The 13,266-nt window shown below is 40.9% G+C and overlaps 1 protein-coding gene across 1 annotated transcript in view; it reads left to right on the forward strand.

Annotated features, from left to right (window-relative positions):
* LOC123246891 overlaps window positions 1-7,032 on the forward strand; it is a 220,504-nt gene extending 213,472 nt beyond the window's left edge. Inside the window, exons 10-11 of the mRNA XM_044675672.1 lie at window positions 4,693-4,961; window positions 5,046-7,032. Coding sequence (XP_044531607.1) covers window positions 4,693-4,961; window positions 5,046-5,704 — 928 coding nt within the window. The 3' untranslated portion in view covers window positions 5,705-7,032. The remainder of the gene's footprint in view (window positions 1-4,692; window positions 4,962-5,045) is intronic.
* Window positions 7,033-13,266: the final 6,234 nt, after the last annotated feature.

The raw sequence follows: 13,266 nt of genomic DNA on the forward strand, positions 1-13,266 counted from the left end.
ATTTACACCTTGTCTTCTGGCTGTAGATCTGTATTTAAGATCGCATTACATAGACTTCTTCATTATGGGTAGGGGAACAGACTGAAACAGTTAGTATCAATAAGGCATTTCAGTCTGAACAGGCTTAAAATTCATCTCCAGACTCCTTGAGGTCCTTTCCCTTCCCGAGTACCATCATACATCTTGATTCCTTTGGCCATACCTCTGGCCATTACTTTGATCATTCTGACCATTTCTCAGTGGTACCCCACAATAATTATAGATTCCTTGAGGAGTATAGTGGACAGATTTATAATTTTCCCCATTATAATCACTGATCTGGTTGGAGTATCTATTATTATTATTATTATTAATATTATGATTTTTTCCCAGCTTCTGTTTCTCTTTCTACAGCTCATAGCTACTTGAGCTTGTTTCCCACAAAAAGAACATTCCATTTTTTGCTTCATTGATTCCTTTACAGGAGCTATGACCTCTGTCTGTCTTTCAGGTCTTTTATTTGTTTTTGTAATTCAGCTTTTTCCTTCTTTAAGTTCTCTAATTCAGTTTTTTCCTTTCTTAATGTCTCCAGTTCCTCTTTTTCAGCTTACTCTCTACTTCACCTTTCACAGCCCTCAAAGACATATGCTGCTATTGTCTTTAGCTTTTGGTCCAATTGGGGAATTGTTCTTAAAATAGTCCTTAATATCTCTGGAACAATACTTTACAAAATGAATTCTCATAAGTCTGGCATCAATCCCTCTGGAGACATCAGTGCCAAGTTACCTACACCGTAGTTCAACCGTGATAGAACTGTCATAGAACTGAGATGGTCTCTCATTCCCTCCTTGTCTGAGGTCCTCAAATTTAGTCCAATCATTTGGCCAATTACTTGGCCAATGTACTGCATCATCATTTTGAGAACCATTCACAATGGAAAGGATCATGTTCTTTTCACCATCCTTTAACAGAGCATGAAGTAATTCTGTAACATCTATCCCTTTGTGGTTGCCCAAAATGTAATAATTAAAATCAGGAGGCTGGCCATAAATTAATATTTTTATTAATCAAAGGAAATAAGGTACAAGGAAAGATGGAAAAATGAGAGTAAGAATGTAAAGGCACTTACCTTATTGCTTCATTTAGCTGGCTATTCTATGGCCTCCATAAGGTCCTCTAGCCACCCTCACAGGCAGGTCTGGTTAGCAACAAACATGGTAGAGAAGAGGCCCATATTTGCTCTTGCCTCAGTTCATCAAATTTATTCTCCACCCACTAACTCTCACACATGACATCTCCAGAGCCAGCTATGCTTTCTAATTTGCCTGCGCCACCTAGGGGGGCTGTGCAGGGGAAGATCTCCCAGCCCCCTGTCTCATGATATTCTTGACTCCATTGCTGCCTTTTTCCTGCTGCCATTCTAGCCTCATGACCTAAGCTATCCAGTGATTTCCCTCATGTAGTCCGTGCTTCCAGTTCCCATGCTAGGTATATGTAGTGGAAAGAGGGGAAGGCAAATTTCCTTTTCATAATCTCCCTTTTGATTCTTTGGGAGACCAGCATGTTAAATCTCCTCACTTGAGTGTTCTAGGAGATTTAACATGATATGTCTCCCCCAATGAATTGTTCTTCATATGGAGCCTATGTATGTAAAGATTCTCTTACTAGAGGTAGCTCCAGGAACAGAGGGTCTTGGGTATGACAACAGCTCATGTGAGACAATAGGAGAGAGCTCTAAATTCTCTTCACACTCATAAATGTCCAACCTTCCCAGAAGTTTGGAAAGAGTTTGAAGTGTAGTTGGGTAACAGAAAGGATATGGTGCCCATAGTCAGAAGCAGTCAGGGTTTGATCTAATCACTGCATGAGCCCCAAAGTCATTATATGCTTGATCATAATGATTGGAATCACTGCAGAAAGAAATTTATTAAAGTCAAAACTAGCACATGCTTATCCCAGGAGAAAAATAGCTTCCTAACAAAACTGGCCAACTCTTTATTGCTTGAGGTGCCATTAACATATTTTAAGCTCACATCTCTTGGGCCACAGTGGGAACCTCCAAGGCGTTTTTGAACCACTAAATGGGAAAGGCTGCAAGAAGACTAAGAGTGAAGCAGGCTATGTACTTCCTTCCAAAAACGTGATGGACTCAAATTCCTGTATGAGACACACATTTTCAGATATGAAAAATGCCATGCATTTTTTAATTTTTATTTTTAGAAAAATTTTCCATGATTCATGTTTTCACTTTCCCTTTCACTCCCCCTTAACCTCCCCCCCTCGCCCCCCCCCATAGTCCACAGGAATTTCCACTTGTTTTAACGTGTGTCATCGATCAAGACCTGTTTCCAAACTGTTGATAGTTGCATTGGTGTGGTAGTTTCAAGTCTACATCCCCAATCATGTCCATCTCAACCCATGTGTTCAAGCAGTTGTTTTTCTTCTGTGTTTCCACTCCTGCAGTTCTTCCTCTGAATGTGGGTAGCATTCTTTTTTATAAATCCCTCAGAATTGTCCTGGATCCTTGCATTGTTGCTAGTACAGAAGTCCATTACATTCAATTTTACCACAGTGTATTGGTCTCTGTGTACAATGTTCTTCTGGCTCTGCTCCTTTCGCTCTGCATCAATTCCTGGAGGTCTTTCCAGTTCACATGGAATTCCTCCAGTTTATTATTCCATCATCAGCATATACCACAATTTGTTCAGTCATTCCCCAATTGAAGGGCAGACCCTCATTTTCCAGTTGTTTGCCACCACAAAAAGCATGGCTATAAATATTTTTGTACAAGTCTTTTTAGCTATGATCTCTTTGGGGTACAGACCCAGCAATGTCATGGCTGGATCAAAGGGCAGGCAGTCTTTTAGACCTCTTTGGGCATAGTTCCAAATTGCCATTCAGAATGGTTGGATCAGTTCACAACGCCACCAGCAATGCACTAATGTCCCAACTATGCCACATCCCTTCCAACATTCATTACTCTCACCTGCTATCATTTTAGCCAATATGCCAGGTGTGAGATGATTCCTCAGTTGTTTTTTTTGTTTTTTTTTTGGTTTGCATTTCTCTGATTATTAGAGATTTAGGACACTTTCCCATGTGCTTATTGATAGTTTTGTTTTCTTTATCTGAAAATTGCCTATTCATGTCCCTTGCTCATTTATCAATTGGGAAATGGCTTGATTTTTTATACAATTGATTTAGTTCCTTGTAGATTTAAGTAATTACACCTCTGTTAGAGTTTTTTGTTATGAAGATTTTTTTCCCAGTTTGTTGTTTCCCTTCTGATTTTGGTTGCATTGTTTTTGTTTGTACAAAACCCTTTTAATTTAATATAATCAAAATTATTTATTTTACATTTTATAATTTTTCTAACTTTTGCTTGGTTTTAAAATCTTTCCTTTCCCATAGATCTGACAAGTATACTATTCTGTATTCACTTAATTTGCTTATAGTTTCCTTCTTTATATTCAAGTCATTCACCCATTCTGAATTCATCTTGGTGTAGGGTGTGAGATGTTGATCTAAACCTAATCTCTCCCATATTGTTTTCCAATTTTCCCAGCAATTTTTGTCAAATAGTGATTTTTGTCCCAAAAGTTGGGCTCTTTGGGTTTATCATAGACTGTCTTGCTGACATCACTTACCTGAAGTCTATTCCACTGATCCTCCCTTCCTTCTCTTAGCCAGTACTATATCGTTTTGATGAACACTGCTTTGTAGTATAATTTAATATCTGGTACTACTAGGCCACCTTCCTTCACTTTTTTTCATTGTTTCCCTTGACATTCTTGAACTTTTTTTCTTCCAAATAAACTCATGCATTTTTTAAAATCCCTTAACTTCTGGGGCAGCTGGGTAGCTCAGTGGATTGAGAGCCAGGCCTAGAGACAGGAGGTCCTAGGTTCAAATCCGGCCTCAGACACTTCCCAGCTGTGTGACCCTGGGCAAGTCACTTGACCCCCATTGCCTACCCTTACCAATCTTCCACCTATAAGTCAATACACAGAAGTTAAGGGTTTAAAATTAAAAACAAAAAAAAATCCCTTAACTTCTGTCTTAGAACCAATAATGCAGAAGAATGGGAAGATTTAGGCAATGTGGTTAAGTGACTTGCCCAGGATCCCACAGGTAGGAAGTGTCTGGAGGCCAGATTTGAACTCAGGATCTTTCCCAGCTGTGTGACCCTGGGCAAGTCACTTGACCCCCATTGCCCACCCTTACCACTCTTCCACCTAGGAGCCAATACACAGAAGTTAAGGGTTTTTAAAGAAAAAAGGGGGGGGGAATGAACTCAGGATCTACCGTCTCTAGACCTGACTCTTTATACCCTAAACTACTGAGATGTCCCCTAATGTGTTTCATTTTTTAAAATTGTGTTTATTATAAGGATTCTTTTTTATTTTATTTTATTTATTTTATTTTTTTATTTTATTATTTATTTTATATTTAATTTATTTTACTGATCAGTGGCTTTCATGGATATGCATGCATGTTTTATTGTTTGTTTCTTTCAGAAGGAAAGATCAGACTTGAAATGAAAGAGATCACTGCAGAGCTAAACCTTTCTGGGGAAGAAACTCAGAAGCAAAGATCCATTGGTGATGGTGCCTGTGATTACACTTGCAGAGAAAACTTTGATGTACTTCTGAAAGTCCACACTGGAGGGAAACCTTACAAATGTAATCAGTGTGGTAAAACATTTGCACAGAGAGCTGCTCTTACTGTACATCAGAGAATCCACACTGGAGAAAAACCTTATGAATGTAATCAATGTGGAAAGGCTTTTATACAGAGGGCCAGGCTTATTGTACATCAGAGAATCCATACTGGAGAGAAACCTTATGTATGTAATCAGTGTGGAAAGGCATTCAGATGTAGAAATGGTATGGTTAAACATCAGCTCATCCACACTGGAGAGAAACCTTATGAATGTAATCAGTGTGGTAAAACATTTGCACAAAAAGCTGCTCTTACTGTACATCAGAGAATCCACACCGGAGAGACTCCTTTTGAATGTAATCAATGTGGAAAGACTTTCAGACTCAGGTACCTTCTTAATCTACATCAAAGAATCCACACTGGAGAGAAACCTTATGAATGTAATCAGTGTGGGAAAGCTTTTACAGACAGGACCTGTTTTACTGTACATCAGAGAATCCACACTGGAGAGAAACCTTATAAATGTAATCAATGTGGAAAGGCATTTAGAAGTAGGAACAATATGGTTACACATCAGAGCATCCACACTGAAAAGAAACCTTATGAATGTCATCAGTGTGGAAAGACATTTAAATCTAAGAACGGTATGGTTAACCATCAGCGCATCCACACTGGAGAGAAACCTTATGAATGTGATCAATGTGGAAAGTCTTTTACACAGAAGTCTTCTCTTACTGTACATCAGGGAATCCACACTGGAGAGACTCCTTTTGAATGTGATCACTGTGGAAAGGCTTTCAGACTTAGGGAATTTCTCAAAATACATCAGAGAATCCATACTGGAGAGAAACCGTATAAATGTGACGAATGTGAAAAAGCTTTTACAGACAGACCTACTCTTATTGTACATCAGAGAATCCACACTGGAGAGAAACCTTATGAATGTAATCAATGTGGAAAGGCTTTTACACAGAAGTCTGGTCTTACTGTACATCAGAGAATTCACACTAGAGAGAAATCTTATGACTGTAATCAGCTTAGTAAAGTCCTCAGTCAAAAGTGAACTATTATTTCCTCTTAGCCACTGCCAAGTCAACAAACAGCAGTCTTTGGGGCAGCTGTGTCTACCCCAGCCATACCTTTGGGAGCTTTTGCTCTATTGATGATATTAGAGTCAGGCTTATGTTTAAAGGAAGATTGCAGGGCCCCTCCACTGGCACTGGACTTAGGGCCTTGGCATATTGATCAGACATGGTCCAAGGCTGTGCCTAATGATGCAGCAGCAGGTGAATAGGAGCAATGACTGCTATGTCACTTGGAAGTAATCCAAGGCTAAGATTTGCATAATTCCAGCTCAATCCCTTTCTTGTTCCCCTATGAAATCATTGACCAGGTTCATGAGTATGATTACCACTTCAGTTTAGCAAGAGACTCCTTGGCGTCTCATAGCATGAGACGTCAGGAGCCTAGAAAGGAGCCTCCATGGTCTTCAGTGTTAGATCAACTTTTATAGGAAATTTTTAGCTAAGGACTTATTATAGTGAGAGCAAAAGCAGATGAAGCTAAATTCTATTTACACAGCTGGAATTGAACATTCCAAACCTGGAATTTGGGAGGTGCTTGTCCAAAGTGACTGAGAAACAAGCTGACAGTTTGCCTTTGGGAGTGAGTTGTGGAGTTAGAGCTTTTGGCAACTGACCAGCAAGCCTGTGGATTTTATACTGGGATCTTGGACAGTGGAACTAATCTTGGATTTACTGAGACCTTCAAGCAAGATCAAGGAATTACTAGGTAGAGACAGGAGTTTTTCTGGACTTATGAATGTGATCAATGTGGAAAGTCTTTTACACATAAGTCTTCTCTCACTCTACATCAGGGAATCCACATTGGAGAGAAACCTTATGAATGTAATCAATGTGGAAAGGCTTTTAGACATAGGGACTTCAGAAAATCCTCTTCTCCCTAGTTCCTATTGGAGTACTTTGCTGATTACCTGGAGTTTCCTGAGACCTGATCCATCTTGAGACTATGCAGTGGATTGCTCCCTGGGATTCCCATTTATCCCCTTCATTAACAGCCCTGCCTAACCTGGCTGCTTAGAGATAGTGTTAGAGAAGCCTTTTTCCCTATCCAACATTCCCTGACAGTTACCCACATGCTGAAGTGACAGTTGATCTTACCTCCTTTCCTGCCCTTGTTAACTATTAAAATCCTTTTATATAAGCTTCCTTGACTTCTTCCCCGTCTACAAGAACCCACTGTTAAGTTAAACTGTTTCCCTGGCTGTGTTTGGTATATTTGTTATTTCCCCATCTAGGTGTGATAGTTTGTTACCTCTCCCAAGTCAGCTGTGGACTAGCTTTTCCCTAGTTGTACTTGTGTTTTCCCTTCTAATCCCCTACCTATTCCCTTACTCCCCAGTTACTTATTTCACTAGTCATTTAAAGGTGATTAGGTACAAGAAAAAGACAGTCACATGCTGAAGTCAGAGTATTGGCTACTAGGAAAGATACCAGAATGCAGAATGGAGATAGAGATTGGGGCCTAGTATCAGCCCTGGCCCAGTCTGTTAGTGAATAAATATTAATGAAGCACCTATTATGTTGTAGGCACTGAGGATACAAAGGAAAGCAAAAGATGGTCCCTGTTGTCAGAGCTTAGAATCTAGTATACAAACAGTGGTAGTTCAAGAAGAAGTAACAGATCATGAATCTCACTGTTAAATGATCCAGGGAAAAGAGGGTGTTTGGGGAATGGAAATACATTTAGTTAAACAGGGAAATAAGTGAGTAGAGGTCCTGAAAGGCTTCTGGGGTCAACATGAGTTGCAGGTCCTGATTAAGCAACAAATGTGGACCCAGAGCCATAAACAAGTCCAGTCTCTAAGCTACACAGCACAAGAGTTACCAGCAAAGCAATCTGGTTTTCCTACAGGTTCTAAATATGCTTCAAGGAGAAGATGTCCACAAAGGCATGCCAAACCTCAACAGCATCATCCTAGAATCAGGCTGGTTCCAGAGCTCCCTCCTGAATTTCACAGGTTGGGTTTTCCATATAGGATCTCAGAAATGAGACAAGTCTAAGGAAGGGCTTTCTAAAGATGTCAGAAATAGATCCAAACTTTAATCTTCCCACAGTGATAGCATTTACAAGGCTCTTCTCCAGAGAGAGTTGTTTTCTGGTAAAAACCAAAGGGAAATGTTGGCTCAGCATTTTCCACATCAATTATACTTTTGGGGAAGACTAGCTACTACAAATGATCTAATGTGACCTTTGTGCTCTAAGCCTTTCCATTTCCTTTCCCTTTGAGGTTTAATTGATTAATTTTTTCTTAATGCTGCAAGGGAGATAAACAACTTTCTCTTTCCAGACAGAATACTTTTGATGACAAAAAAAAAAAAAAAACTGACAGGGAATGCAATCCCATGGGCACATTTTTCAGTGGAGGCTACCTACCCTGGGAGTCAGTGTTGTGAGCCTTTGGGGAAGAGGGAGGTCTGAGACAGCCACTGTTTGAGACAATTGCTCCATGATCTACTTGTGTCAGTCTCCCTATTGACACTATTGGAATCATTGAGTATCAATAATATATACTGTATATGGTTCTATCCATTTCTTGCTATATGGGTACAGTGAGCAATAATTTGACCCCCCACCCTACTTGAGTAGCCCTCTGTCTTAAATCAATGATTTTCCTCTTAGACTAATTGCTAATCAGTATTATCCAATTTAAAGGGATTCTATAAGGGGATTGAGTATTTCTTATGTATTAATAGACATTAATGCACATTTAGTCTGTTAAGGATAATCAACTAATCCCAATAAGTAACAAAATTAAGAATAATTAGATTAGGTTAAATAGATCTATTCTTATAGCAGATTTTCAACTTGTCATTAACATGTACTTGCCTGAGCAGAAAAGTGTCCTAAGTAGACAACCTCCATCTCTGTGGCCTGATGAATAAGTGTCACCATGGGCAAGGAAGAACCCCCAGACCTCCAGCCTGGGCCATCTAAGTACTGCAGGATCAAAATGTTCTAATGGGTTGGAAAGTCCCTCCAAAATGTAAAACGTCCCCCTTGTTAGGAGTCTTTTGCCCAACATTCGGGTGAGATTCTGCCTGCTCTGTACAAAGTGACTGTGGGACCCCCAAGGATATTCTGTACTTTGTACTGTCCCTTCTAAACTGTCTGGGACTTAAGGATTATACAACATGCACTCTGAACATGAAGTAGTCTCAGATAGTGACCAGGTCCCTTTAATAAATAGTAATTGGCTCAGACCTCTGCCTCAGTGGCTTTATTTGTAGTTTACATCATTTCTGGCTTTACATTATGGTTACTGTAAGAAGCTAGGCAAGCCAGGCATTTTGGAACTGGGAGAGATGGAACAAGGAAGGAGGAGATGAGAATGACAGTTGGCCTGATGCAAAGATTTCTAGGACAAGAACCAAGTGAACACTTAAGCTTTGGAGTTGACAGCCCAGGAGGGAGGTAGTTTTCTGAGAGCTGTGGGACATACAAAGTGAAATCTGGAGTTTCTTGAGACCTTCAGTGAAGATAATTTTATCACTTGATATCTGTTGGTTTCTGATTACACTTTCAAATATACAATAGTTTCTTCAGTTTGGCCAGAGGTGTCTTGACTTCTGTGGGGAGCAGACCCCTGGGGCCCACAAAATTGGCCTTGGACATTGTCTTTCTATATTCCCCTTTAATTAGTAACAATTCTAGTTGTAGGAGTATTATTTGGGGATTGGGTCAGAGAAGCTGGGATTTGGGGGGAACCCAAAAGAATCTCTGCAGGTACTCTGTCCAGTCAAGGACTGAAAGGGAATTTAGAGAATCACCTGAACCCTTTCCCCCTGACACCCTCATCTTACATCCTGTAATTATTTTGTTCCTCTAAATAAACCCTATCAGTTTGATTTTACTCAGATCTGAATAACTACATTGGGAGGAGTCAAAATGTATGGGTTAAGGGAGGAAGGATAGTAGACCTCCATTTTTAAACCTGATTTCAGAGGGAGGCTTCAGTGGGTACAGCCTGGCAGGAACATCTTAGTGGGGTCCCACTTGTTTTCCCTGGAGGAGGAGACTTTTCTTTAACTTCTCTACCCTGGCAGGCACGTCCAGAGATCCCCATTTTCCCAAGAAACCCCATTTTGACTCCCTAATAAGGTGGGTTGGAGTTGGGGGAGAAGTGGCCCTTTTACATCAACCAGGGGATTATGTGATAATGAGATTAAATCTACCCTCCTCATCTTTAGATTGAATCACCAAAAGTGAAAACATCTCCACTTAACTCACAAGTTGGGAGGTCTGTGACCCATGTGTGCTAGAGTGAGTGACAAATCAGAATTTACTGACTGCCTCCTGGGTAGTCCTAAGAAAAGCATCTGTTGTGATTGGACATGTAAACTAAGAGGAAGGCACAGGAAGTGATGCAAAAGAAGCCCCTTTAAAAGAGTTCAGTGAGCTTAACTTCTCCCTTCTTGTTTATGGCTTGGCCTTGGAGGAGCTCTGGAGTTAGGACCCTGAGACCTTGGTGAGCTGTTCTTAAAATATTTCCTTTGGAATTCCACGTGGTGAGTATAAAGATCAAATCTTCCTGAACTTCTCTTAAGGAACTTCCCTTTCAATAGAGACTCTGTTACTAAAGCTTTTGCTTTATTCACCTCTGGGGCCCTCCAGCCCTCTGACTTCCTGGCCTTGGGCTCAAGGCTGAATCTCCCTTGGCTTTTTGTGAGGGTTTATTTAGCAATTAATTTAGTAATAGTGTTGGACCTAGCAGGAAGGGCTGGAGGATTCCAAGATGAATGAAGGAGCAGGAAGTGGGCTTGTGCTCTGAGAGAGACTCCATTAGTGGTTGGACATGACTGTTGCTAACCCTTGGAGATCTCAGAGTTAGGGAAAAACTGCATCCAGATTCCCTGGGATCCTGAGAGGTGAAGGCTTTCAGCAAGTGGACAACTGACCTGCAGAGCTGCACCAAGTGGGGAAGTGGTTTGGGGTCTGGTGGACAGAGTTTCAAACTCACTCTCCCTACCTGGGTACCTTGGATCACCTGGTGGATTTGGCTCTTGGCATCCTGTGACCATCCTTGGATTACCGTGAGACCCCAAAGCCACCCTCAGGCCCTTTAGCTGAGCTGACCAAACCTGGCTGGAACCAGGTTTGAAGGAGCTTTCCCTGTGACTTCAGTACTGCTTCCTTTGGGCCCTTCCTGGCTTAGGTCAATAGGATAATGTAGTTAAGTCCTTCCCTGCCCCTGTGGTTTGCCCTTAGGTTTCAAGCGTAGAATCCCCTATCCCATCCTTTATTTAGTTACCCTCAATTAAACTGTATAAACTTTTACCTTTGCCTGCTGTTTCCATAGACCCTGGCCTAGGGTAAGCTGGGTGACCATTGGGCCAGCTGCCATTCCTATGTCAGTTAAAAGCTTGGCAGTGAACCCTGGTCTCCCTATCCTGGTTGGTCCTGTCTCTCCTTCAACCCAGTGTGTACTCACAAACCATTTAGTTACATTTTAATAATAATAACATCCCTGGTGCCCCACCATTACAGGCTGAGGGTTAATTAGATCTCCCTGGGTTAAACTAGGGGATCAGAGTAAATTACCTAGTGTGTAAGATTACTTATCCCATTCTTATCCTCTCTCTCATTTCCTTATTTCCTCTTCTTCTCCTCATTTGTAAATAAACTTCCATAAAAGTCCTTTTGACTTGAGGTTATTCTTTAATTGGGAATTGATAATTATTCAATTCCCTGGTGACCAAACCTTTTAATATTCACCAAATCAAAAACCTTTTTTACCCCATACAGTTACCAACTATACCCCCATCCTCTTAATCACCCCCCTTCTTACATTACCCCAGATAGGATTGTGAGGTTTGGACCTCACTTCCCTAGATGTCCCCTCCCACTCCTTGAGGTATCCCTCCACCTTTAAAAAATAGGAAGCTAGCACCTGGATGAATTTTCACCATTGGTTCACCCACCAACAAAGACCTGGTTTGGTGGGACTCTCCACTGTTCCTACCCAAATTCTCCAAGCTTAAGATGTCTCCCCAAGGCTACAGGTTAGTGAGCTTACCTGAAATCACCCCCCACAACACCCCACAGATTTAAAGGAGAAGGCCCCAATCCTATTGAAAGCAACTATTTGATATTATGACTAAATTACGTGAATTAACCAGGGCTAGAGCACTTTTGTAAATTTCTTGAATAATATGGCTATATTATCAGCTTTTAAAGCCTAGGTGGATTTTTTTTTCTCCTTTTTTCTTATCAGAGCTAGGGAAGTATAACAGAATCACTGCTACTGCCACTTTCTCAGACTCCAACTAGAAAAAGTCTTAAGTCACTATACTTTTTCAACCAGTACAACATGAAAACAAAAACCAAAAAAAAATTGCAGGTTTCAAACAGATTTTGTACTTGCTGGTGGTCAGGGATAGCAGTTTTTTTTAAGGATATTTACATTTTATTGTTTAAAATGTGAATGAAGTCATTTTAAGTGATTTAGGGTTTCTGCTTAAGGACAATGAAGCCCTAATTTGCTCTTCTTGGGCTCCAAATGATCCATTTCAGAAAAGTTAAATTGAAATTTAAAAATAGGTCCCTGAATCTTAAGAATTAAAGTCAGGACCCATAACCATGCAGTCAGTACCTCCAGGATTAGTCTACCATCCTTCTAGTTAAGAGTTAGGAAATAGGATAGGGATAGAATCTTCAGAAGAGGAATCTTAGTCCTGTTGTGAGGAAGATTAGATTAGTTAGTGATTAACAATTAAGGTTGACCTAGCAGGAAGGAGCTGGAGCTGGGAATTCTAGGATAGAATGAAGGAAGAGGAAGTGTGTGTGCCCTGAGAGAGGACTCCATTAGTGGTGGGCAAAAACTGTTGCCAGTCTGGGAGATCTCAGAGCAAAGGACACCCTTCTTCCTGATTTTCCCTGGGATCCTGAGTGGTGCTAGCAAAGAGGACAAGATCTACAGTGTAGTTCCAAGGGAAGAGGAGAAGTTTGAGATCTGGCGGACAGCGTTTCAAGCAAACCCTCCCTATTTGGTACCTGAGACCACCTTGGCTCTTGGCATCCAGAGATCATCAGTGGATTGCAGTGAGAATCCCAAAGCCACATCAGCCCTTAGCTATGTTCAAGCCTGGCTGGTCCAGACTGAGGCAGTCACTCAGAGACTCCATTACAGCTCCTTGGGGCCCTGTCTCTTTAGGTCACTAAGTTAGTGTAGAAAATAGGTCTTCCCTTTTCCCTGTGGGTTTTGTCATTAGATTTAAGGTTTTAGAGTAGACATCCCTATCCCACCTTTTAGTTGTTCATAATTAAAACTAGTTATATCTTGTTACCTTGCCTGTTGGCTTCAAAGCCTCTGGCCCAGGGTGACAGTTGATCAACTGTCCCTTTGTCAGTTAGAAGCAGCTTGGCTGTTCTGATCTCCATATCCAGGTCTAGTCTCTCATAAACCTTAGTGTGTGTACCCACAAATCACTTAGTTTTATTATAATATCCCTGGTGTCCCCATTACCTTTACTTATCTTTTCTACAGTCCTCAGAAGCATAGCCTTTGGGAATCCAGTTGTCTCAGAAAAAGTTATGAAGTTGCCT

Source organism: Gracilinanus agilis, chromosome 4, assembly GCF_016433145.1.
Source record: "Gracilinanus agilis isolate LMUSP501 chromosome 4, AgileGrace, whole genome shotgun sequence".
In the NCBI taxonomy this organism is placed as follows: Eukaryota; Metazoa; Chordata; class Mammalia; order Didelphimorphia; family Didelphidae; genus Gracilinanus; species Gracilinanus agilis.